Below are 27,874 nucleotides of genomic sequence, written 5' to 3' on the forward strand. Positions count from 1 at the left end.
AGGTTGCCTTTAAGCTACAAGGATATCATTCGGTCCAGCCGGAAGCATACGAGATTGTGAATAAACTTCACCTGCTGTGGTGCAAATGTCACGGCCGGCCTTAAGGTACCGTCACACTAAATGACGCTGCAGCGATACCGACAACGATGTCGATCGCTGCAGCGTCGCTCTTTGGTCACTGGAGAGCTGTCACACAGACAGCTCTCCAGCGACCAACGATCCCGAAGTCCCCGGGTAACCAGGGTAAACATCGGGTTACTAAGCGCAGGGCCGCACTTAGTAACCCGATGTTTACCCTGGTTACCGTTGTAAATGTGAAAAAACAAACACTACATACTTACATTTCCGGTGTCTGGTCATGCCTCTCACCTTCAGCTTCCAGCACTGACTGAGCACCGGCCGTAAAGTACAGCGGTGACATCACCGCTGTGCTGTGCTTTACGGCTGGCCGGCGCTCACCAGTCAGTGCGGGAAGCTGACGGCGAGGGACCTGACCAGACACCGGGAATGTAAGTATGTAGTGTTTGTTTTTTTACAATTACAACGGCAACCAGGGTAAACATCGGGTTACTAAGCGCGGCCCTGCGCTTAGTAACCCGATATTTACCCTGGTTACCAGTGAAGACATCGCTGAATCGGCATCACACACGCCGATTCAGCAATGTCAGCGGGAGATCCAGCGACAAAATAAAGTGCTGGACTTTCCCCAGCGACCAACGATCTCCCAGCAGGGGCCTGATCGTTGGTCGCTGTCACACATAACGATTTAGTTAACGATATTGTTGCTACGTCACAAAAAGCAACGATATCGTTAACGATATCGTTATGTGTGACGGTACCCTTAGCTATGTGCACCGGACTACAGTGGAGATGACAGGGAGTCATCACAAGACTCGGTTAGAAGAAGCTCCTGAGCAAGAGAGGGGCACAGCTCAGCATGTGACAGAACAGAAATGCTCTTTGTTTGTTTTTTATGGACCCACTGATTTGAATAGGTGAATTTGATTCACAAATTGAAACAAAAGCTGAAATGTCGCTCTTTTTTTTGTGGACTGGTGATTGGCAAAAACACATACATGTGAACATCTGGCTAGACTTTGTGCTTTATCCGGTAAAAACAGGATTAAACATGCACATGAAAATGTACATGTGAAAGGGGCCTTGGGTACATCATCTAAGCAAACAGGAGCACACTTTAAAGGGAATCCATCACCACATTTGACTTATTTAACTATCAATATGGACATACAGTTTATAGAATGTCATCCCTGTGTGTCTCATAGCAGATGCCTTGTGGAGAAATCATCTTTTATCACTTTATATAAATGACCACTTCCAGGCTACGGGGAGCATGTTGTCTGGAAGATAACTTTTTCTCAGGAGATTATTGTATATGTTGAAGGTGGAGTTACCAGTGTGATGTGTAATGGCTTCTCTCTGCTCTCCTGATCTCACTGCAGAACTGTGTGTGATTATACCTGACATATCTGAAGGTTCCTATCAGCTTCTATCTCACAGGCAGACAGTGTTGTAATATTATTGCAATACAGCAGAGCTCAGAGAGCTGCAAAATGTGTTTGAAACGATGATTCCCAGCCGTTGTTCCTCACTCCCTGATGAACGAGGGCAGAGCCTGAAGTACAACTTGCAGGCTTCCTTAAAAAACAAAAATGTATCTCTACCTCCAGAGAACCTGTCAGGGAAAGATATCTTTGGTTCTGATTGAGCCTGTACCTGAGCTGAGACCCTGAACCCCAACAACTGCTGCAGCTGCTGCACCACCTCACCATGCAGCTCCTTAAGCTCAGTGGTGGGAGTCTGGAGCAGTTGGGCAAAGGCCTGCATTTATTCCATGTCTCACCTGAAAAAATGTGATGGTCGGTGTTAATGTCACGATAGTGACTGACCTCGTATGAAACGACCCAACTGTAGGTCGATCACCAATAGCACAACAAACAAGGGAACACCGGGGACACCATTACAACAGTGGGCCCTGCGATAGGGAACGGGGAGATGGACATCTCCTGCACTCTCTTAAGGATATGCCCTGATCTCCCCGACATCCCTATACAGGTTTTTTCATCCTGTCTCTGAGCAGGATACCTAGCCCTCACTTGCCCTGCACCTATCCCTAGATAGGGATTTGGCAATTGAGGACACTGGTCCCACAGCTGCACTAATACAACACAAAGAGAAGGTATGACTGACAAGGTAAAGGAAAACAACACTTAGCTCACTGCTGCAAAGCACAGCACAGCATGAATGAAATACCAAACTCAGCTTACGAACAACTGCTCCCAGCAAGCTCCTTTTCCCAGCTTGGTCGCTACAGAATGAACTCTAACACCAACAGTCAGCTGATGCATCAGGTAACCTCTTGAAGGATGGTGGGAGTGGTCGCCACCCACATCAACTGACCCAGCAGCAATGCAATTACACCAGCAGGCCACCGAGGAAAAATGCATTAACCCCTGATGAACTGGAAGGAAAAAGTTTTAATCTTAGGGAAACCAGATCTGCCACAAATCCAAAAATGGATCCTGACAACATGTTTGAGCCACAGGCCCAAACTGTGCACTATTCCATGTTGCAAGCAAAGCAACTTTATTTTGTTAGCACATTGGAGGAGCACTATGGCACTAAAGATTTCCAGATCCAAAAATCTGGCCAGCATCAGAACAGTAAAAAGCGTGCAAGTGCTGCACTCCTTGACTAGGAAACCACCTACCTCTGATTATCCTGTAGAGGTGTCTGGTAACCCAGACAACAAGCAGTAAACCAAAGAATAAAAAATATTTTCCTTTTTGAAAATGGAGACAAATTGGAGGTAAATTGCAAAGTGGGAACTTGCTAATTTTTTTTAATGTTTCCAGTATTTAGATATTGATGGTGTATCGCTATCGGTAATCAGTATCCGACCGTCTCAGGTGTAACACCCTCCACCCAATGTTCAGCAGTTCGCAGGTCATGTGGCATCATGGCCAACAAAGTGTTTTGAGCTAGGACACCACAGTGCCCTTCACTGCGTAGTGGACATTCTTGGGCACTGCAGATCAGATTCACTCTATTGGTAGCCAAGTTGCAGCACCTGAGAAGCCAGTGCATTTTGTGTGGAGCTGCGCTGTTTCAGCTTTGTACACTATTCATCTATCCAGGGCTGAAACAGCTGATGATGGGGTGTCATACGTATGTTGAAACCCCTCTAAGGATTGGTCATCAGTATACAAGAAACCTACTAATACTAATAGTATTAAATCAATCAATTTCGTGATCCTATGGTTTTCATTGTGTTATAAATAGACTACCGCGATCAAAAATCTGTCACTATTCGCTAGTAAAATGCAAAAAAGAGGACATATTACACAATGCTCAAAATTATTCCATACAATAATATTTTACTAATAATCACATAATAAAACACTGACTATTTTTAAAAAAAAAAAGAAAATTACCTCCAATGTGATGAACACAAATAATACGGACTATCAACAAAAACACTCGTTTTAATCATAAGCAATAAACATACCACAAATTAAGCTTTCAGCATAAGGCAACACACCAATTCATTGCCAGAAAATTCAATTAAAGTGCCATAGTGCTGGGTTGTTTAACAACAAAATATCTAATGCTATGTAGCCATATGCACTCAGTAGGTAAATATCCCATACACATAGCGGCACCAATTAGCCAAAGCTCCTGTCTGTATATTGAATATAGCTTACTTACATAGTGTATGATGTCCGTGTCCTCGTTCCTACACCCCGACGCGCGTTTCGTCCACACTTCCTCAGGGGGCTTCCCCATAGAATGTAATGCAGCCAGCCCCCATAAAATGTAATGCAGCCGGCCCCCCATAGAATGTAATGCAGCCAGCCCCCAAAGAATGTAATGCAGCCAGCCCCATAGAATGTAATTCAGCCAGCCCCAATAGAATGTAATGCAGCCAGCCCCCATAGAATGTACTGCAGCACAGCCCCCATAGAATGTAATGCAGAACAGCCCCATAGAATGTAATGCAGCACAGCCCCCATAGAATGTAATGCAGCACAGCCCCCATAGAATGTAATGCAGCACAGCCCCTAAAGAATGTAATGCAGCACAGCCCCCATAGGATGTAACGCAGCACAGCCCCCATAGAATGTAACACAGCACAGCCCCCATAGAATGTAACGCAGCACAGCCCCCATAGAATGTAACGCAGCAGAGCCTCCATATAATGTAACGCAGCAGAGCCCCCATATAATGTAACGCAGCACAGCCCCCATAGAATGTAATGCCCCTCCAATAGCCCGACAATCCAGTTTTCACTCAGTGATATATTTTAAAAAAAAAATACACTCACCTCTCCTCGTGCCCAGTGCTGCTTCTGGCTCCGGTCTCAGCAGCTGCAGTCTGCCCGGTCACACAGCCGGTGCACGATGATATGATGTAATCGCGCACCCGCAGTGTCAGCGCCAGGCAGAGCGGGGAATGATGGGAGAGGGAGTGTCAGCAGATGCTCTCTCCTCCATCATTGCATTCAACTGTACATGGTATATTTGAATGCGGTGGCAAAGGGGGTGTCGGCGCTGGCGAGTGGCCCACGACTGCCACCGGTCCTTCTGGCATTTGCCAGATCTGCCCGATGGCCAGTCCGGCCCTGCTCACATTGGAGGTAATTTTCTTTAAAAAAAAAATTGTCAGTGTTTTATTATGTGATTATTAATAAAATATTATTGTATGGAATAATTTTGAGCATTGTGTAATATGTCCTCTTTTCTGCATTTAACTAGCGAATAGTGACAGATTTTTGATTGTGGTAATACTAATAGTACTAGAAACCTCTTATAAAAAGGTTATACGGCCACACTAAAAGCCAAGCAGGTGCCATGCTTGGTTACATGCTTACAAATAACAAACACGCCCATGCATGTGTCCTGAGAAAAAAAAAAATGAGCTTGAGGTACCAAAGAGAAATTGTGCACAGGGTACCGTTCATCCTAAGGATGTCACTGACAGCCTGACATCATGGGATTGCTGCTTTCTATCACTGTGTCAAGAGCATGGAGCAGATAGCAGGACACAGGCCGTTACACAAGGAGAGCCAGGTGGGGACATAGAAGGGCAGCAACTAAGAGGAAGGACCAGTATTTATTATTATTATTATTATTATTTATTGTTATAGCGCCATTTATTCCATGGCGCTTTACATGTGAGGAGGGGTATACATAATAAAAACAAGTACAATAATCTTAAACAATATAAGTCATAACTGGTACAGGAGGAGAGAGGACCCTGCCCGCGAAGGCTCACAATCTACAAGGGATGGGTGAGGATACAGTAGGTGAGGGTAGAGCTGGTCATGCAGCGGTTTGGTCGGTCGGTGGTTACTGCAGGTTGTAGGCTTGTCGGAAGAGGTGGGTCTTCAGGTTCTTTTTGAAGGTTTCGATGGTAGGCGAGAGTCTGATGTGTTGTGGTAGAGGGTTCCAGAGTAGGGGTGATACGCGAGAGAAATCTTGTATACGATTGTGGGAAGAGGAGATAAGAGGGGAGTAGAGTAGGAGATCTTGTGAGGATCGGAGGTTGCGTGTGGGTAAGTACCAGGAGACGAGGTCACAGATGTATGGAGAAGACAGGTTGTGGATGGCTTTGTACGTCATGGTTAGGGTTTTGTAGTGGAGTCTCTGGGCAATGGGGAGCCAGTGAAGAGATTGACAGAGGGGAGAGGCCGGGGAATAGCGGGGGGACAGGTGGATTAGTCGGGCAGCAGCGTTTAGAATAGATTGGAGGGGTGCGAGAGTGTTAGAGGGGAGGCCACAGAGCAGGAGGTTGCAGTAGTCAAGGCGAGAGATGATGAGGGCATGGACTAGGGTTTTTGCAGATTCATGGTTGAGGAATGAACGGATTTGTGAAATATTTTTGAGTTGAAGTCGGCAGGAAGTGGAAAGGGCTTGGATATGTGGTTTGAAGGAGAGATCAGCGTCAAGGATTACCCCGATTTGCTCCTTTATGCGAGGAGAAACGGGAGAAGCACTGCCAGAACCCTATAACATGACCTCCAGCAGGATATTGGTGTACAAGTTTCAGTCTAAACTGTCAGAAATGGACTACATCATGGTGGCAGGAGACCTGGCATCCAGAAATGGGACCTCTGCCTGCAGGTTTCAAAATGAAATAGTCAGAGCCATTATCAATCTAGTGCAGTGGGGGTTGGGTTGCTACATAACAATATCTGGCCTTTTGTAGTCAGATTGTATAGGCAGGTCTTTGATGATGAAAGCATTGATTGACCTGAATCCAACTGAAAACCTTCATCCAATGCTACCAAGTAGTAACACAAATTGTCCAAGAGGTTACTGATGTGCTAGTCCTGATGTGAGAAGAGATCTTCCAAGACAACGCCAGGAGCTTGCCCAGACATTATCAGGAGTGCATGCAGGCATTCAAACTACTGCCATAATGAAATTCATGTGAATTAGTTCTCCTGGGATTTCAATTTTTTACTTTGATTTTCAGGGTGATTTGGAATTGGATTCAAGTGCTTCTCACTAAATTAGAATATCATCAAAAAGTGAATTTGTTTCAGTTCTTCAATACAAAAAGTGAAACTCATATATTATGTAGAGTCATTACAAACAGAGCGATCTATTTCAAGTGTTTATTTCTGTTAACGTTGATGATTTTGGCTTACAGCCAATGAAAACCCAAAAGTCATTATCTCAGTAAATTAGAATAATTAAGAAAAAACACCTGCAAAGGCCAGTTCAGTTGTCTCTGGCTACTGTATTGGAGGGTCGTGAATCTCTTACCTTCTGGGATAGCCGACATGACTTTTGGTTAGCAGGGCTAACAAAGTCATCTGTGTGTTGTACTAAAAATGATCATGTCATGCCAGACTGGCTAATTAAAAGTCGCTCAGGGGATCCCAGAATGTTAGATTCGCAAGCCTCCTTTCCAGCAGCCAGAGACTACTGACATAGTTGATGCACCAGAGTCCAGTAATTTGTTCCGCCCAACCTTAATCATGAGACTTCTGGTCTGCATGTCCCCATATACACAGTAAGTTAAATTCCTCCCAACCTGCCGACTTTAGCTTGACTGGCCGACCCTCTGACATATACTGGGCTTTCTTAGAGCACATGACCACTTGGCCGGGTTTGGTCATGTATTAGGGGGAATCAGGAGAGAGAGATGAAATCTAAGGAGCAATATTATGTATATGGGTCATACCGCTGCTTTGTTCCAGATAACTGTATCCTGCTTTATAGCTTCAGTGCTTTTTGTAATTGTTGCTTAAATATGATAAATGATCCTGATTTCTAAGGTGTTGAGGAAAAAAAATCGAACTAGTTCAACTGGTGCGTGTCTACACTGCGCAAAGAGACAATTTTTTGTATGACGGCACTTGTTTTGCTTGTATTTTATTTGCCACTTTTATATACATTTGAGACATAAAGCCTGCGGTTTGAGGTTATCTGAATAAACTCCAACATTAGCAAATCTATTAAATATATTTGTCCTAATGGGATCTTGTAGTGTGAGCGATTTCACAGTAGAGTAGGGTAGCAAGCTTTCAGTCTGGGGATGGAATATCAGAGCTGATTGCTTTGAGATCCCGTCAATAGACTGAAATTTGCAGTTTCTGGCAGCCTGTAGTTACAGGACAAATGAGAAAAAAATACAGACTTCTGTTCAATAGTTCATAGTCGGTGATTGATTGTAAGGTAAGCTGACAGAAATCCGAATTTCCCCAGCTGCCCTAGTTCTCTTTCAGATCTATCTTTTGTCAAGATTTTCAGCAACAATATATGGTTCTGCTAATTTTATAATTCCATATAGTACATTCACACTGCGATACTCTTGCTGGTTCTGTTGTGGTTATCAATACGTGTATTTAGCTGATATTGCTGCTTGTGCTTACATTGTGTTCATTGATAAAATACAGTCCTTGGTAACAAATTCATACATTTTGCAATTTGTAACCTTGAATTATGTTGCTGGTTGTTAATGCTCTTAATGCTATGTTGTCTTCTTTTTTTTTTTTACTTTTAGACACACTGTCAGTGCCTCGCTGGTCCCCACAGATTCCACGCAGAGATCTGGGAAACTCCATCAAACACAGGTATAATCATAATCAATATAAAACGATAGAAGTAGGCACCCAGATGCCAAAATTATATTTTAATCATGCTCCAGTGACTTTATAACCAATTGGTTATATTTCTTGACCTTTATATAACACCAATTTTGTGCACATATTCACTTAAGAAATAGAACCTAAAGATAAATGTATAAGGGAAAGACAACGGAAAAGTTCTCCTCAAGATTTGAATCTAAAACACGGGACATTTAAGACACATTTTGATTTGCACCAAATAATCTAATCTATTCTTACAAAGAGCCTTTTCCCAGCTGTGGTCTACCAAAACATCCATGTTATTATCATAATAAAATTGTATGTATCTTGGGGTTGAAAGCAAAATATGTGTTTAAGGGTGTTCTCATGTTGTTTCTTGAGCAGATCAGAGCAGTAGTCTCCTTTCTTCCTGGGGGCAGGGCAGGGAGGGCACTCTTGCTTGAATGACAGTTCTGAGTAGCAGACCTGCAGTATTAGTAGAACCATAAAGCTCAGCACAAGGTCCGCTGTAACATATTCAGCTAGCAGTGGTTTGAATTAGAGTGTACACTGCTATCACTATAATTACACAGAGGTAACTGGACATTTGATCAAGCACATGTCTTAGGATAGTGAGAGCCATGTTTAGGAGTACTGCTCTAAGAACAGCCTATGGTGGGAGTGGTGATTTTGTAAGATTTATAGCAGTAACTTGTCAGGAACTGAGTAGGATGTGGAGGAAGGTGAGCTGCTAAAGGTTGTATAGAAATTAATGGGGTGCAGAGAGCTGACTGGTATGTTAAGAGTTAACCCCTCTCTTGGAATGGAACTACCATGCACTTTTGGCAAGTGCAGCATGGAATTCAGCTGTCAAATATGTTAGATAGCAGCTCTAATTGTAGAAGAATGGCAGCAGATAGAAAGAGCAAGTCAAATGCAAACTTTCTTATTACTAATTTAAATAACCCCACCACTAGATTATATCAGAAAGCAAAGCAACAACAGATTTTTTGTATTCTAAGCATTTCTGTTGCTATCCACAGTGTGAATCAGTTTTTCAATTGCATAAAAAATCTTTTAAACTTATGCCTGTTACCAGCTACACTTTTTGCACAAAAGAATTGGGACACCCCCTCATCATCATTGAAGTCAGTTTGTTTGTCCAGTCCCATTGCAACAGATGTATACAATCAAGCACCTGTTCATGCAGTCTGTCTTTACAAACATTTGTGAAGGAATAAGTGGAGCTCGCTGAACTTGAGCGTGGTCCTGTAATAGGATGGCACCATTTTAATAAGTCAGTTCACAAAATGTCTTCCCTTTTTAAATATTCCTCCATCAACTATAAGTTTTATTATTGAAAAGTGGATACGCTAGAAGCCACTGCAACTCAGCCACAAAATCAAGACCATTCTAAGTTACAGAGTGGGGTTGCCAAGTGCCAAGACACATAGTGCATAATAGTCACTAATGCTATGCTGACTCAGAGTCCAAATCTTCTTTGACATTAACATCGGAACAAAAACTATGGTCTAGGAACCTCAAGACATGGGTTTCCATGGACAAGACGTAGCTTGCAAGCCTCACATCACCAAGCACAATTCCAATCATTTGACGGGTTGGTGTTAAAGTGAACCTGTCACCAGGTTTGGCCAATATGAGTTACAGCCACTCCCTTTGAGGGCATTCTACAATGGGTGTCTCTCTTCGTGGTCCGGCACCTCACATCTTCTTGAGATGCCGCCCTCCTGCTTGCTTCATATTGATGATGCGTCCTTGCATCATCCACAAAGGCTCCCCGGAATCACACTCCTGCGCAGGCGTACTTATCTGCCCTGTTGAGGGCAGAACAAAGTCCTGCAGTGCGCAGTCGCTGGGCCTCTCTGACTGCAGGACTTTGCTTTGCCCTAAACAGGGCAGATAAGTACGCCTGCGCAGGAGCGTGATTCCGGGGAGACTTTGCGGATGTGTCAAGCACACAAAGCAAGCAGGAGGATGGGGATCGTGAGAAGATGGACCAAGAAGAGCGACACCCCTCAGACCAGACCACCCTGCAGGTGAGTATAATAAAAGTTATTTTTCTTCTCTTACAGGTCGGATCGGGGGGATTATATACAGCATTATAGGATGCTGTATATCAGCCCTGAAAGGGGGCGGCCGTAACTCGTATCGGCAAAACCTGGTGACAGGTTCCCTTTAAGTCCAAATATCATAGTTATAGCAACACTCTAGTTATCCAGTAATGAATACGGAATGCAAAGAAAATCAATCTTATATCCACAAGTATCTTAAACCCTAAGAAAGGTAAGATTGCCCTAGTCCAAGGATAATTTGAAGCAGAATGGGTGTCTTAATTTTCCAGAATTGCATGCTACAAATCAAGTTTGCAAAACTCGAAATGCAGCATCAGATTCTGGCAAATCACGACACCCATTCTGCTTGAAATGATGTTTGGATTTCTGTAATCTCTCTTTTTATGTGATGTAAAGCACACCGCCACTGAACTCGAGGGCAGTAGAATCGCATTCTGTAGAATAATGTGTCACACTTCTCTGGAAATCTGATGGATGAGTCTGGTTTTGGTGAATTCCAGGAGAACATTACCTGTCTGACTGCAATTTGCTGACTGTATGGTTTGGAGGAGGAGAGATAATGCTATGGGCTTGTTTTTCGAGGGGTTGACCTTTCTGTTCCACTATGACTGTGCCCAGTGCACAAAGCAAGGTCTATAAAGGCATGTTTGAGCATTTGGTGTGGCAGAACTTGACTGTCCAGTCCTGACCTTAACCACAAGGGACAGCTTTGTTGTGAACTAGAATGGAGATTGTGAGCCATGGCCTCTCCACCAGCATCAGTGTCTGACCTTTTAAATGCTCTTCTGGATGAATGAACAAAAAATCCACACCTTGGAGAAAACCTTCCCAGAAGAGTGGAAAGTGTTTTAGGTGCAAAGGGGGTACAACTCCAGATTAATACCCATGGATTTAGAATTGGTGTCCCAATACTTTTCTCCACATAGTATATCCAGCAAATCATTCAGCTTAGTTCTACAAGAAATTATTAACCTAAAACAGAAATGTTAATGTTGAAAAAATATTTCATGCCTAGTCTGATATGCATTGATAAACCAGTTTAAGGGATATACGTGTTGTGCAGAAAAAGGTAATAATCACCTAGGTTTATTATTATTATTATTATTATTATTATTAATGTCTAGTTCTCTGGTTTGTGCTCATGATTCAGTGCTAATAGCATGTATTGTAGAATATTATAAATTACAGGTTGGCAGATTAAAGGTGATTAGTGTCTTTAATTTAATGCCATCTTCTATAAACATGGTAGAATTATATGATTGCACAGTAATTTAAACAACCCACTAATTAAAATTTTGTATTGAATGCCCACCTTCAGAGATTCATTTGCTCAGACTACATGAGTAATTTTAATATACATACTGTATATGTTCACATGTATGTATGAAATACAGTGGCTTGTAAAAGTTTGGGCACCCCTGGTTAAAATTACTGTTATTGTGAACATTTAAACAATTTGAAGATTAAATGATTTCTAATAGGCTAAAGATGACACATTTACTTTGTATTTTAGCCCCCCCAAAAAATATATGTTGTCATTTTTAATATTTTAAAAATCACACCCTTGGAGATTTGTGTGCTCAAATGACATTGACCAAGGTTTCAGACATTAAATAGCCTATTAGCGTTATGGCTTGCTCCCTGTCATTTTTAGAAAAAAGCCAGGTGATGCAAATTTTCCAACTTTATAAAAACCAAGCCTCTTCCAACCTTGTGCCAAAAAAACACAGCCATGAGTACTTCTAAGCAGCTGCCTAACACTATGAGAATGAATATGGTGTAGGCTCACAAAGCAGGAGAAGGCTATATGAAGACAGCAAAGCGTTTTCAAGTTGCTCTTTCCTCCATTTGAAATGTAATTAAGAAATGGCAGTTAACAGGTACCATGGAGGTCAAGATAAGGTCTGGAAAACAAGGCAAAATTTCAGTAAGAGCTGCTTGTAGGATTGCTAGAGAGAGGCAAATCTGAATCCTACTGTTCAAAGACACTTGCACAAATATGGCCTTCATGGAAGAGTCATCAAAAGAAAACCTCTCCTACATCCTCGCTATAAAATTCAAGCCTGATGCATTTTGGAAACAAGTCCTGTGGACCGAAGAGGTCAAAATAGAACTCTGGTCACAATGATCAAAGGTATGTGTGGAGTTGAAAGGGCACAGAATTTCAGGAAAAGAAAATCTCGACAACCATTAAGCATGGGGATGGATCAATCATACTTTGGGGTTGTGTTGCAGCCAATGTCACGAGGAACATTTCAGAGGTAGAGGGAAGGATTGATTCAGTGAAATTTCAACAAATTCTTGATGCAAACATAACACCATCTGTAAAAAAGCTGAAGTTGAAAAAAATGATTCAACAAATGGATAATGATCCTGAGCACATGCCAAAATCCACAATGACTGCCTCAAAAGGTGCAAGCTTACAATGGCCCTCACAGTCCCCTGATCTGAACATCATTGAAAATCTGAGGCTACACCTCAAAATAGCAGTGTATATAAGACGACCCAGTAATCTCACAGAACTGGAAGAATTTTCCAAGGAAGAATGGATGAAAATCCCTCAAACAAAATTTTAAAGCCTCGTGGCTGGCTACAAAAATGTGTTTACAGGCCGATACATGCAAAAGGTGATGCTACTAGATACTATCCATGCAGGGTGTCCAAACTTTTGCATCAGTCCATTTTCCTGTTTGTAATTTTTTAAATGTAAAAAAATTACTCTATATATATATATATATATATATATATATATATATATATATATATATATATATATCCTAAAATACAAAGCAAGTGTGTCATTGTTAACTTTAGCCCATTTAAAGATAATTTCATCTTCAACTTGCTTAACTGTTCATTGTAGTTCATTGTTGGAAAGCTATTGCTGTGATATGCAATAACAATATTGAGACAGTAAAGATATTCCATTTAGTGTCATTAGGCTACATTATAAATGGATTTAAAACTCACTTTTCAAAGCCAGAAATATGATCAGAAAAGTTGTGATTTATCCTCCGCGCTCTGTTTTGCTTCGGCCGTGCACTCAGCTTATGGATGTACTGGACTGCCAGTGCTAATCATGATTGAAAATAATGCTAACTATAGCACTAATCAAAGTGGAATTACTAAATTAACATCCCAATTTAACAAATAATAAATATGTTAATAAATTGGTATAAACCATTTGTTATGTCACTCTGAACTGTGTATTAATTTCTTCTAGTCTTTATATGCAGTAAAAGAACACCATGTCATATCTACCATATTAGCTTATAGCATTTAATAACAGACAAAAATAAATAATTATGCTGTGCATGCAGCTGAGAATAAATGTCAGTGCAAATAAATGAGCATTTCACTTCAGTTCTGAAAACGGTTATAAGAAATGTCAAAACATCTGCAAAACAATATCATTTTGCCATTGCTGTGCACTATGTGCATTTTATGGGGCACTTTTATGGTGCGTGAAAAATTTACTAGATGGTAAAGCCACTAACTTTAAAGCAGGACATGGAGTAGTTGTGTAGCGTAAAAAAAAAATAAGTGAAAAATAAAAGAAAAAACAAAACAAAAAACATTGTAACATAATAACATAAACAGTTTTGTGGAAACAAGGGACTAAACGTATTAGGCTATGTTCACACTTTGCGGATTCCACTGCGGATTTTTCCGCAGCAGAATTCCAAAATCCGCAGTGAAAACCCGTTGCGGTTTTTACTGCGGATTTATCGCGGTTTTTACTGCGTTTTCTTCTGCGGATTTTCATCTGCAGTTTTCTATTGGAGCAGGTGAAAATCCGCAGAAAAGAAGTGACATGCTGCGGAATGTAATCCGCAGCGTTTCCGCGCGGATTTTTCTGCAGCATGTGCACAGCGTTTTTTGTTTCCCATAGGTTTACATTGTAATGTAAACTCATGGGAAACTGCTGCGGATCCGCAGCGGTCAAATCCGCTGCGGATCCGCAGCAAAATCCGCAAAGTGTGAACATAGCCTAAGAATTGTGGTGCCTCATACGGATAAAGTACAAAGCCCTTCACCTGCCCTGCCACTCAGTATTTGTCTGTAAGCGTTAACCATAGTATTCCGGGATAGTAATATGTTCCTGTGTTTAATACGAGGTGATTGATTATCCTGTGTAAGAAGAACGGAGCCGTTCGCATCCTACTTGGGAGCAATCTCGTCTTCTCCTCTCTCGCTCCCTCACTCGTCTCCCAAGAAGGAGGATCTGGCCTGAATTTGAATCCCATTTCAGCAACTGAACTATTAAGATGAGATAAAACTCAGCAAGGATGATAAAAGGAAATCAAATTAACTTGAGGCCTGGCGGTAGTGCAATAAACTCGACACTGTTGAAATGGACGTATTTTGTATGAGCATTGCAGATAGAGCCCAATCCTTCCTCCCCATCCTGGGCATCGATAAGACGTTTTCCCGCGTGAATATTGGACTAGGTTAATACTTGGTGTATGAAGTTTGATATCAGGCAGACATAATGATGTCCATTCTGCACATTCTGGTAAATCCTTCATGTTGCAAAATTTAAAAGTCATTGTTGGTGGAAAATAAAATCAGGACGACACAACTTCATGTTAAAATGAAAATGACAATCAAGTATATCTCTTGGGGAAGTATAAGAGATGCTAGACTTCACATGCAAACTCCTGATGAAAGTGGAGTTAAAGTCAAAAATGTAAATATAATTCAAATAATTCATATTTCTTCCTTGGACACATCAGCAATAACACAGTATACTGACATAAAGACAGAGTGCAATAAAAAAATCCAACCATTCTCCACATTATGCAGCACAATAATTCAGAGCAGATAACGCTTATTCATACAATTAAAGATGTTATTTAACCTTAGAGTCATCCATTCCCAGAAAGAGGTGCACTCTTGTTCTTAGGTCGTGTTTGGTGTTGCAGCTCAGTCTCATTCACATGAATGGAGCTGAGCTTCAATATTAGATGCAGCCCATAGACAAGAGTAGGGAAGGAAGATTCCTTTTTTAAAAAATTTCCTATAGTTTTAATTTTATATATTGTAATCTGACAGCAGCAGGAGGTAGGGATAGAGACCCTGATTCCAGCAATGTGTCTCTTAGTTTACTGGGTGCAGAAGTTATGATAGAATCACAGTTTTCTCTGCTGTTGATCTACAGAGCTTGGAATGTTGAGCTCTGTATAACCCCGTCCACACCACTGATTGGCAGCTTTCTGTATACAGTGCTGGGGGCGTGGTTGGACTAGGATGCACAATGCCATTTGTCCTGTAATGATAATCTCCTGCTGTTAAAACAGTGATTGTATTGAAACATCAAAACACAGCCTAATAAGTGACACATCCATGTAATAAGGGTCACTGCTACAACATTATGGTGCTCTCTGATTCCGTTACCAGAATTCACATTACAAACTGCATACATTGTTAAAGAAATTACCTAGACCTAATGTGGCTGGTGTACTTACTTTGAAATTCTGCATCAGAATTGCTGTATAATCCTATGTGAATGTTTCCGTTCCTGATACTTTAATGAAAATGAGGTGGACTTGTAAAATGTTTGTCTTAATATTAATCAGGATTTTTTTTTTTCTAAAAGCACTTTATACCAGCCTCTTCGGGTCTAAGGGATCTAACAATGTGTTTAGTTTGTCCTGTGAAATATTGTAACAAATGCCATTTAAATATTTATTTATCACCCTAATTATTTCTTCATAGAAACTTCCACTAAATCTCCAAAATGCAATGATGGGTGAAAGGGAAAAAGTTAAATGCCAGACTGAAGGGGGCTTTTATTGACTTTGTTACATTATAATCCTTCTCCTGCAAAATCGTAAAAAGCAGAAAACAAATTAATCTTTATATCTGGCGGAAATGAGAAGGTTTGAAGAACTATTTCTGCGGGTTATGAGGGCCAGAAAGTCTTGACTGTAGCCAGCAAAGGGCATCTCTATTAGGGAATGACTAGTATATGTAGCACAGCTTTGTCTGGGGGAGAACGTAATGCACTTTCCTTGTTTCTCAGGTTCTCCACCAAGTACTGGATGTCTCAGACCTGTACTGTCTGCGGGAAAGGGATGCTATTTGGACTCAAATGTAAAAACTGCAAGTATGTGATTCACTTTGTACCATGGCACAATTGTTCAGTGACTCATGTACAATGTATTTAAAGTCTGAGGATGGATAAAATGTGCTTCATTTCAGTGCAGATTATTACTATACAGTCTAATAATATAAATCAGTTGATCCGCTGTCCTAGTATTAGCACTCTAAATGAAATAACGGTACGCTTTATCTCAAATATTGTGTCATTCCACATTTAATGTTTAATTCATCATCCTGTCGATGGTCTCCCTAGGAATTATACCACTTTAGTTTGTCAGCAGACAAATATGTGTTAAAGAAGCATTACCACATTAAATGTGTGTATGTGCAGGTAATGTAGTGTGAGCGTATGAATATACTTGTCTACCGGCTCTCTCCGATGTCCGGCGCTGTTCTTCTCTGCTTCCGAGTGACATCATCGCAATTGCAACTATAATCCATGCGTGAGCCCAAAGTCTCTTTTACAATGTAAGTCTATGGGGCCTAGTTCTACGCTCCTTAGGCTTACAATGCAAAAGCCACCACCGTGCCGCGCAGAACGCAGCTTAAAGCCAGCGTCAAACTTGGCGTATGGAAAATCACTCCGAATCTCCCTGCTGAGAGTCGCAGGAGTGTAATGCGAGTGCAATCCGATTTCACACCTAGCATCCGATTTACATCCGAATGCAGTGCAATTACTATCAGACTGCAATGCGATTTTAACATGAGCTTTTACTTATAGCAATTCTCTGTCATTTACACATAGTTTTCAAACTAAATATTCGACAAAACACACACACACATATACATATATACACAGCCTGGAGGTGTGTTTGGAAAAAATAAATGATGGTCCAACTAAACACAAACCGGATGGAATAGCATGCCGCTGCAAGATGCTGTGGTAGCCATGCTGGTTCAATATGCCTTCAATTTTGAATAAATCCCCAACAGTGTCACCAGCAAAGCACCCCCACACCATCACACCTCCTCCTCCATGCTTCACGGTGGGAGCCAGACATGTAGAGTCCATCCGTTCACCTTTTCTGCGTCGCACAAAGACACGGTGGTTGGAACCAAAGATCTCAAATTTGGACTCATCAGACCAAAGCACAGATTTCCACTGGTCTAATGTCCATTCCTTGTGTTCTTTAGCCCAAACAAGTCTTTTCTGCTTGTTGCCTGTCCTTAGGAGTTGTTTCCTAGCAGCTATTTTACCATCAAGGCCTGCTGCACAAAGTCTCCTCTTAACAGATATTGTAGAGATGTGTCTGCTGCTAGAACTCTGTGTGGCATTGACCTGGTCTCTAATCTGATCTGCTGTTAACCTGCGAATTCTGTGGCTGGTGACTCGGATAAACTTATCCTCAGAAGCAGAGGTGACTCTTGGTCTTCCTTTCCTGGGGAGGTGCTCATGTGAGCCAGTTTCTTTGTAGCGCTTGATGGTTTTTGCCACTGCACTTGGGGACGCTTTCAAAGTTTTCCCAATTTTTTGGACTGACTGACCTTCATTTCTTAAAGTAATGATGCCCACTCGTTTTTCTTTACTTAGCTGATTTTTCTTGCCATAATACAAATTCTAACAGTCTATTCAGTTGGACTATCAGCTGTGTATCCACCAGACTTCTGCACAACACAGCTGATGGTCCCAACCCCATTTAACAGGCTGGGGTCACACTAGCGTATTACATCCGATGCGAGAGCATCGGATGCGATATGCTAATGACACTTAGCTCCTGCTCACAGCAGAGCAGGAGCTGAGTGTCATGCGTCTGTGCTCCAATTCTCTCGCACAGGGAGGATCAGAGCACAGCTGCGGAGGAGGCGGAGAAATGAATTTCTCCATCTCCTCCATTGCTGGGGTCCGCTTATAACGCACATCACTCGGATGATATCCGAGTGGTGTGCGCTGCGATTGTCTCAGACCGAGGAAAACGGCCGACAAAAAGTTGGCTGCTGGGAGCTGCCCCATTGCTTAACATTGGTCCGAGTGCAATACAATTTTTTATCGCATTGCACTCGGCACAGTGTGACGCTGGCCTAAGGCAAGAAATCCCACTTATTAAACCTGACAGGGCACACCTGTGAATTGAAAACCATTCCCGATGACTACCTCTTGAAGCTCATCAAGAGAATGCCAAGAGTGTGCAAAGCAGTCATCAAAGCAAAAGGTGGCTACTTTGAAGAACTTATAATATAAGACATAATTTCAGTTGTTTCACACTTTTTTGTTAAGTACATAATTCCACATGTGTTAATTCATAGTTTTGATGCCTTCAGTGTGAATGTACAATTTTCATAGTCATGAAAATACAGAAAAATCTTTAAATGAGAAGGTGTGTCCAAACTTTTGGTCTGTACTGTATATTATAAGCTTGAGAAAGGATTTGATATCCGAAACGTTGCCACGCCGTTCAGGCAATAAAGTCCACATTTTTTATTATTTGGTGCTGCTTTTCTTTTTTTCTTATATTGTTTGAGGCCATTTGGATTGCTGGCTGGGAGAGCTTTGCACCGTGACTGAAGGTATTCTCTGGATGCTGTTCCAATTTTTTTCACTATATATATATATATATATATATATATATATATATATATATTTATATATTTATACATTTGGGTCATTAACATGCTGAGGTGAATTTTCTGAATGCACACAGGTTTATCAGCACACCCTGATGTTTTCAGCAGCACCGCACAGCCGTCCCACCATGTGTGGCCTCTTATGTCTTCCTTGTGCCTTTTATATTCACCTTCACACTTTAGATTTACCAAATAAATCTAATGGCCAAGAACAGTCAGGAGCGCACCACTAAATAACAGGTCTTTTTTCACTATGAACCGCAGAGACATCAGTCACATGCTTGACTCTGTGTTGTATTTGGAAATAACCTTCACAAAGTTCTCATCGGCTCTGACTATAATAAAGGGAACTCAATTTCCAACGTAAAAATAAAAACGAGTGCAAAATCAATCTTGAAAACGATATTTGATCACATATACTGCGCAAACCTCAGCACAGTCATATTCACTAAGGGCTGGGCAGGAAAACCCATCCAAACTTAGCAGCATGGAGTGTAATGTCTACTTTATGCAAGATTTTTTTTTCATGTTAGCACATTGCCAGTTGTTAGGCTTAATTACCTTTTATTTAATTTACAATTAGTGTTCATACCATTACCAGTGATCCAAACTAAGTCTATGTTCATACGTTGTGTTTTTTTTTCTGCAACTGCGTTTTACAGCACCAGGACAAAGCTATGAGATTTCAGAAATCTCATGCACACACATTGTTTTTTTTTCCTTGCTGAATTGGAAAACTGCTGTGTTTTTGAAAACTGCAGCATGTCACTTCTTTCAGTGTTTTTGCAGCGTTATTTCGCCGATAGAAAGCAATGAGCAGTAATCATCCTAAGAGACTTGTAGCGGCCTTATACAAGCTACTAATTTCGCAGCAGTCTCAAGGGAAAATGACCTTTTATAACCAAATGAGAGGCGGACCTAAACAGATCTCTTCCCCCTGTGAAATAAATAGGGCACTAATAGCACCAAAAAAATCCTCTAGATGCACAAAGGTACAAGAGAAGGGGTACAAGGTCCTGTCGAGGTGGTACATGACCCCGGCAAAACTCCATAAATTTAATAAAGAAATTAATCCCAACTGTTGGAGATGCTCCTTGGAGGTGGGTACAATGTTACACATGTGGTGCAAGTGCCCAAAAATGAAGCCTTTCTGGCTAGAAGTAATCCAGTAATCCAGTAATTTTGGACCTGCAGTTATTGGCATCCCCAGAGTTGTGCTTGCTGCATCTGTTCCCGGAAGGCGTCCCTAAAAATAAACGCACCCTCCTTATTCAACTCCTGGCCTCTGCCAGAATTCTAGTTCCTAGCATGTGGAAATCGGATAATGCCCCATCTCTACAACACTGGAGGACCAGGGTAGAACAAATATATAGAGTAGAGGAACTGGCAAGTCAGGAGGCGCCTTTGGCGGGACACTCATTCTAAACACTAATATTCGATACAGTCTCTCGGAATTCGGACACTTACCTAAATTCCCCCCCCCCCCTTCCCAATCTCATTTGCATTCTAAAATTAGATCTTCCCTTCTCCTTCTTTCTGGCTCTCTACTTTTCTACTTTCTTTCTTCTCTTATTTTATTTTAATTTTTTTCCTGGTTGCAAGTACTTTATATATATGCAAGAGGAGAGGTGGGTGAGTGCGTGCCGGAAGGTGGGCACCCGGGCAGGTGTACGCACACATGCTCATATACAACACCTTGAACAATGTCGCTGTGCTGCTGGAAACAACGAGACAGGTTGGGACCTTTTCTTTTTCTTGTTCCTTGAGACTTGTGGATTTCAGTGCTGGCTGCAGCTGACTGGAAGTAGTGAAGTAGTGAAGACTTTATTTTGAGGTCTAGTTTTGACTGTAGGCAACATAATTGCTGTAACTTTTTCTGTTCTTTTTTTTTTCTCTCTACCTTTCCTCTCTCTTTTGCCTTTGCTCAACGTCTTTATAGGTGCTACTGTTCCTGTTTTTTTTTTCTACGATGATCTATAGTGTTGATATCTATACCCACAACATTTAATAAAAAGGCGTTTAAAGGAAAAAAGAAAGCAATGAGCAAGTGCAAAGATGCATAAAAATGCAGGTATCAGGTTTTTCTACTTTTTTGGTGCAGAAAACTCAGGAATAGCAGGCACTAATCTGTATCAGCCTGCACAGGAGACAAATATACTTGACAAACGCAGAAACACATCAACACCTGCTTTTTTAAGCAGCTTTTTTTATTTCCGAGAGAGCAGATTTTGCCTGCAAAAAAAAAAAACGCATTAAAAACGCAAAGTGTGAACATTGCTTTAAACGTTCTACTTTCTTTAAAAAAAAAAAAGATTGACTGAGTTTACAAGCGATTTGTGCAATTTCTTTTTTCCCCATTTTTTTGTGTCTGATAATTTTGTTTTAGGTGAATGGGTGACACTGATATTCCCTCATTTTACTTTGACTTCACCACTGAAATCAGACTAAGGGTCTCCTGCTGCCATATTAGTTTATTGGATTACAAAGTGACTTATGTGTTGTATTAACTAGTTCTTTATGTTCTTTTTTGCTTTATAGGCTGAAGTGCCACAACAAATGCACCAAAGAGGCCCCACCGTGTCATTTATTAATTATACATCGGGGAGGTATGTGTCCCGTAGGGACAATGGCTTCACTTGTAAGATTTCAGCAGTCAAGATTTTCATTAGATATTGTTAATATGACCTAAGTGAAATAAAGAGAATTAATTGAGCATTGTGTGTTGTGTCACCAGCAGATTTACTGTACCTTTCTTACTATTCAGGAGCAATAAGACCATTTTGTAGTGTGCCGAGCAGGTCACTATGTGCGCTGGTGCTAATCTACTGTTATCATGTTAATCTTTCTATGCGACCACAAAAAAGGGACAAGGAAACCCTATCTGCCAGAAACTCTTTTTTAAATAAAATGTATTTTATGCAGGTTCTTGTAGTAAAGATATCATAGAATGTAAAGCTTTAGTCACACTAAACGACTTACCAACGATCACGACCAGCGATACGGCCTGGCCGTGATCGTTGGTAAGTCATTGTGTGGTCGCTGGGGAGCTGTCACACAGACAGCTCTCTCCAGCGACCAACGATCAGGGGAAAGACTGTTGAAACTGTCTTCAAAGATGCCGAAGTCCCCCTGCAGCACCCGGGTAACCAGGGTAAACATCGGGTTACTAAGTGCAGGGCCGCGCTTAGTAACCCAATATTTAACCTGGTTACCATTGTAAAAGTAAAAAAAAAAACACTACATACTTACATTCTGATGTCTGTCACGTCCCCCGCCGACGTCCACAGGGTTAAAACTGCTTTCGGCAAGAGCGCTGCTAATGCACGCGCTGCTGCTGAGAGCTTCCCTGCACTGACTGTGTCAGCGCCGGCAGTAACAGCGGTGACGTCACCGCTGTGCTCTGCTTTACGGCCGGCGCTGACACAGTCAGTGCAGGGAAGTGCTCGGCCGCAGCGCGTGCATTAGCAGCGCTCCTGCCGAAAGCAGTTTTAACCCTGTACGTGACAGACATCAGAATGTGAATATGTACTGGTTTTTTTTTAACTTTTACAATGGTAACCAGGGTAAATATCGGGTTACTAAGCGCGGCCCTGCGCTTAATAACCCGATATTTACCCTGGTGACAAGTGAACACGTGTGTGACGCCGATCTAGCGATAACAGCGGGTGATCAGCGACCAAAAAATGGTCCTGATCAGTCCCCAGTGACCAACGATATCCCAGCAGGTGCCTGATCGTTGGTCGCTGTTACAAATAACGAGATCGTTAGCGGGATCGTTGCTACGTCACCAAAAGCGTGACGTTGCAACGATATCGTTAACGATATCATTATGTGTGACTCCAGCTTTAGAGTTGGAAGGATGTCCGGGGTCATCGCCTGCAACCCCCTGCTCAATGCAGGATTCACTAAACCATCTCAGACGAAGTGCTATCATTCCAATGCAAGAAGTCATAGATATATTTGGACCAAACCTGCTGATTTCGGCACGATCAGCTGTTCATCTAATATGTATAAGGTTGTGCTAACGTCTCTTCATCGGCATACGTTGGAGGAGGGAAGGTTCAGGCATGTTAGGTTTAAGGGGAATCTGTCACCCCAAAAATGGTATATGAGCTGTGGCCACTGGCATCAGGGCCTTATCTACAGCATTCTGTAATGTAGGAGATAAGCCCCTGATGTAACCTGAAAGATGAGAAAAACAGGTTATGTTATACTCACCCAGGGGCGTTCCCACTGCGGTCCTTGTCCGATGGGCGTCGCGGTCCGGTCTGGCGCCTCCTATCTTCATGCGATGACATCCTCTTCTTGTCTTCATGCCACGGCTCCGGCATACTTTGTCTGCCCTGTTGAGGGCAGAGCAAAGTACTGCAGTGCGCAGGCGCTGGGCCTCTCTGACCTTTCCTGGCGCCTGCTCACTACAGTACTTTGCTGACACTCTGATCAGGGTTTGAGCAGAGTTTAATTTGCATAATCGGCCTGATTCTCTTGGATAAAAGAATATGCGGCCATCTGCACCTTCCCTTATGGTGTGGTGGACTGGGATTGAAAGGAACAGCTGTTGACCCTTTTTATCAGTCTGCAAAGTGAATGGCCACCATTGCAAGTATTTTAAAGAAACAGGATGCTGCACCAGTCATATGCGATGGTCTTCAGAGATAATAAACAGTAAAGTCACAGTACAGGAAAAATAAGCAATACAATCTGTGCACAGGTAACCCAGCCCCCACCACAACTTTCTGTGTACATTATATATGTACAGTAAGCTGCTAATCAGTGCTGGCTGGACTAGGGGGCAAGTGGGCAGCTAGTCCAACAATGATAATCTCCTGCTGATAAATCACTGATCGTATTGATACTACAACAAACAGCCTAGTAAGTTATATATCACTGAAATCAGTGTTTCAGCCACTACTTCTTGCCGCCTTCAGATTACAGAGCAAAAACTCGCTGACAGATTCCCTTTGAAGACTAAATATCCTAGCATTCCCACTTCATTAAAATCTGTTAGCCTTGAAGAACACCATTACCCACTGTAGATATAGTGTAACTTGCGGAGTATCTGTCGGTAGCGTACACTTGCTTGTATAGGATGTGATGCTGTGATGGAAGGGGAAAATCCGGCAAATGCAGCATATTTATTGGTTACTTTTAAAATATTAAAAAAAAATCTATGTGCTTAAGGTTGATTATTACTAACAGGAGATTTATTTTCATTTTAGCACGACTAGTTAGGACTGAATCCGTTCCATGCGACATCAACAATCCTTTAAGAAAACCTCCGCGGTACTCAGACCTCCATGTCAGCCAAACCCTTCCTAAAACCAACAAGATTAACAAGGTAAGTCCCAACTGGTCATAGCGGCTGAATAAGCGGCTTATCTGCGTGTTATCTGTCCAGGATGGGATGAGCGGACTAGAGAAAGAAGGGAACAGAACAGTGCCATACATGCCTTCTGTACGGGCCGCGTAAAAAATCATGGCGAAATTCAGCCATTGCTTTTACGACATGGCGTCTGGTTTACTGCAAGCATCAGACTTATTTCATTGTCTACTACCAGCATACAATCATCTCGTTCTGGATCAGTTATAAGGGGCCGAATGTAGGAAGCCATGTTCATCAAATCTCATTTATTCATGTTGTCAGCATCAATAGCCGAGACATATGGATATACGTAGCGGAGAATTCACAGGCCTGGCATGGAGGATAATACATTTGTACAGATGGATGATAGAGTCAGGGACAAATGATAAATACACACGTCTACACTAGCCAACAGATAACAGGAAACGCAGACCTGATTGCATTACATTGATTTGTTTTATGCCAGTCATTACAATTACAGCCTGTTCTTCTCATTTATAACGTAAGCTCTAACTCTGGCTTACTCCTAGATCGGAAACCTTGAACTTCCCATTGCCTTCAGTGGTATTGCTGGTCATGTCAGAGTGTTGTCTCTTTGGGATATTGACTCCACTATTCTATGGCCTTACTTTCCGCATCTGTTGGACCCTTGGTATAAAAGATACAAAAAATATATAGTGCTAGCATACACATGGCCACACACGTATCATTACGGATAATAGATCACACAGGCAAGCATTGAGCACCAGTGTACAATATATTCAGTGATTACTAAGAACATCGCATTGCCTTCTCTATTCACTTCTTGTACTGCAGTCTTAAATTTAAAGGGATTCATGCAGCGTTATTTGCACCCCCTATTTATTATACTGATGGCTTACAGGACAAGCACTTTTATTTATTCATTTTGTGCACCCCCATTTCTTCATAGACTGTAAGCTTGTGAGCAGGACCCTCACTCCTCTTGGTATGCGTTGAATGATGCGTTACTAAGTAATGTCATATCCTGTTTATGCATTACCCCTCTAAATTGTAAAGTGCTGCGGAATATGTTGGCGCTATAGAAATAAATGCTTTTGCTATTATTGTAAAGGGATGGTAATACATTTTTGAATGATCTCTTATCCATAGGAAAGGATATGACTGCTCGTACCTCTATCAATCCTGAGAACCAAAACTCTGCAGAGACCCCCTTGTGAATGGAGTGGCTGTCAATCATGCGCACGTCTTCTGTATTCATTCTTAGTGGTACTGCCAGAGATAGCCAAGCGCAGCGTTCGCTGGTCTTCAGCACCCCCATTAATGGAATGGATTTGCACATGGATGACCACCACTCCATTCACATGGGGGTTGCTTCACACCCCTGGTTCTCAAGATCAATAGGGGTCCCAGTGGAAGGGGCATGATTAACAATTTTAGTACAACCCCTTTCAGAGGGTGAAGGGGAATTCATGCTGCAGAAACCTCTATGATTAAAGGGAACTTGACAGGTTCCTTGATGGTCACCATATTGGTCTGGATGGGGATTTGGGTATTCTCATAAGGTGTTTTATGTGGAACATTAATGTTCCTATCTTGTAATAATGAACTTTTGCAGTTTTTGGTATGCAAATGATGCATGATTAATATGCAAATGAGGCAGGATTAATCTGGCACTGTCTCTTCCCCTAGACTAGTCCTGCCTTTGAGTTTCTCCCTAGGCTTGATTTGAGTTGTGCCTGCAGGCTGTCAGTCATGTGCAGGGAGGTGTGAATAAAGGATCTGAGGCAGGACTAATCCAGGGAAAGAGACCCTCACCGGACTAGTCCTGCCTCATTGTCATAGGTGACAATGCAAGATGAAAGTTCATTTCTGCAAAATAGGATCGTTAGTGAGCAAAATAAAACACCTCATGAGAATAAACAAATCCGTATCTGTGCCAGTATAACAGTAGTTTCGGATAGTCCAAGAACTTGACAAGTTCTGTTTTTGAAAAAGTTAAGTGACAACCTGTATGCCAATGGTGGGCACCCTGTTTTGCCTGGGAAATGACACTGTGCAATATTTACAATGATATAGAATAGAATTATGGACAATTTTAGGCAGAGGAGTGTTTAGCAGGTTGTTGATGTCTATTATATTAAATATGTTTTCTCCTGAACACTAGGTCCCTACTGTAAATTTTCCTCATTTTTTTCCTCCCTTTTGAGATTATGATATCAATGTAGAAAATGCGGTGCCCCAAGCAGACATCTTAAGCAATAAAACGTAATAAAATGGTGAAATGTTTGGGATAAACATAACACTAAACTTGGATTGAACAGACGGACCGGAAATAACGCGTGAACGAGAGAGCAAAATGGCAATTTTATCTGAGATTAGTCCATGGGTTCCTGCTTACGTCTTCAGACATGTATGTTTCCATACCATCCATGAATAATTTGTTTGGGCGAATCTAGGCAATGACAGATATTTCCAAAGGTGTGGTGCTTTATTTTCTTTTTAGAACAAAAGGCTTTATATATAGAACTGAGTCGAGGCATTTACATGAAAAAATTGAGTAATGCATTGGTAAGTTACCGTGCAAAGATCGTTTCCTCATTTTACTTGAAATATATTGGGCGTGTAATAGAAAATGACAGTCCTCCGACCAAGATCTGCATAGTGATGCATGTAACCTATATGATACATTCAGAAGTAAATACTTCTTTACCACAGAGCTTACACTTGAGTGACAGCTCACAATATAACGTCAATTAGAAGAATATATAGTGTATATATTATATATTATTGAAGCTTTGTTATATTATCTTATCCTGATTTCTTGTGTATTGACTTTAATATTATAAGGCGATTCATTGATTAACGTCACAAGGTTCTTGATGAATGTTCTGAAGATCCCAAGTGAAGCATGGTGGACTTACGGGAGCAGTGGGCGAGTGACAGGGGTTATGCTGAGGGCACAATGTTCACTTGTTCCTTTGTAGAAGTGACTGGATGGCTGCGAAGCCATCTGCTTCCAGCCTCTTCCAGATGGTATGTAGAGATTTTAGGCATTGTGTCTTTACATATAAATAAAATAAGATAGGAACAAAACAAACAAACCCTGGTGAGGGGGAGGACTGAGAAACTGTGTGGGAAAAAAATCAGGCTGAGTGATAGCAAAAAATCAACTTGTACCTTTCGCAATCCAGACTTATCTTAGTAATTCCCACAGAACATGTGGGCTATATTAGTTTTTGACAATGCCTTTCACCAAGTCACTAAAAATTGCTGCCTTACAGGGGATATCCGGGACTTTACAAAAAACAAAAAATGTACCTAAGCACTAAATGGCAGGCAATCGCATCTTACCTGGTCGCACAGCGCCGTTCTCCCCAGCACAGAGTGGTCCACTCTGTAGACGGGCGGGACTTTTGAGATCATTCTTATTGACAGCACAATCCCATCTCCTAACTGGGGGAGCCAGGTGTCAATCGGACTGACCACGGAAGTCCCAGCCCGTCGCGTCAGCAGAGGCAGCTGAATCCCCAGCAGGAGCAGTATGTGACTGCTCTGTGCCGGGAAAGATCGGCGCCGTGCACAACCGGCAGGTAAGTTGCAATTACCTGCCTGGTAGTGCTTAAGTACATTTTTTGTTTTTTGAAGAGTCCTGGATACCCCCTTTAACTCATTGAC

General features: G+C 41.7%; 1 protein-coding gene across 1 annotated transcript in view; it reads left to right on the forward strand.

Moving 5' to 3' along the window:
• The window catches only part of KSR2 (kinase suppressor of ras 2), an 869,756-nt gene that overhangs the window by 547,729 nt on the left and 294,153 nt on the right, over positions 1-27,874 (forward strand). The window contains exons 6-9 of the mRNA XM_069754628.1: positions 8,032-8,101; positions 16,214-16,297; positions 21,394-21,461; positions 24,075-24,193. Coding sequence (XP_069610729.1) covers positions 8,032-8,101; positions 16,214-16,297; positions 21,394-21,461; positions 24,075-24,193 — 341 coding nt within the window. The remainder of the gene's footprint in view (positions 1-8,031; positions 8,102-16,213; positions 16,298-21,393; positions 21,462-24,074; positions 24,194-27,874) is intronic.

This window comes from Ranitomeya imitator, chromosome 1 (assembly GCF_032444005.1).
Source record: "Ranitomeya imitator isolate aRanImi1 chromosome 1, aRanImi1.pri, whole genome shotgun sequence".
Lineage (NCBI taxonomy): Eukaryota > Metazoa > Chordata > Amphibia > Anura > Dendrobatidae > Ranitomeya > Ranitomeya imitator.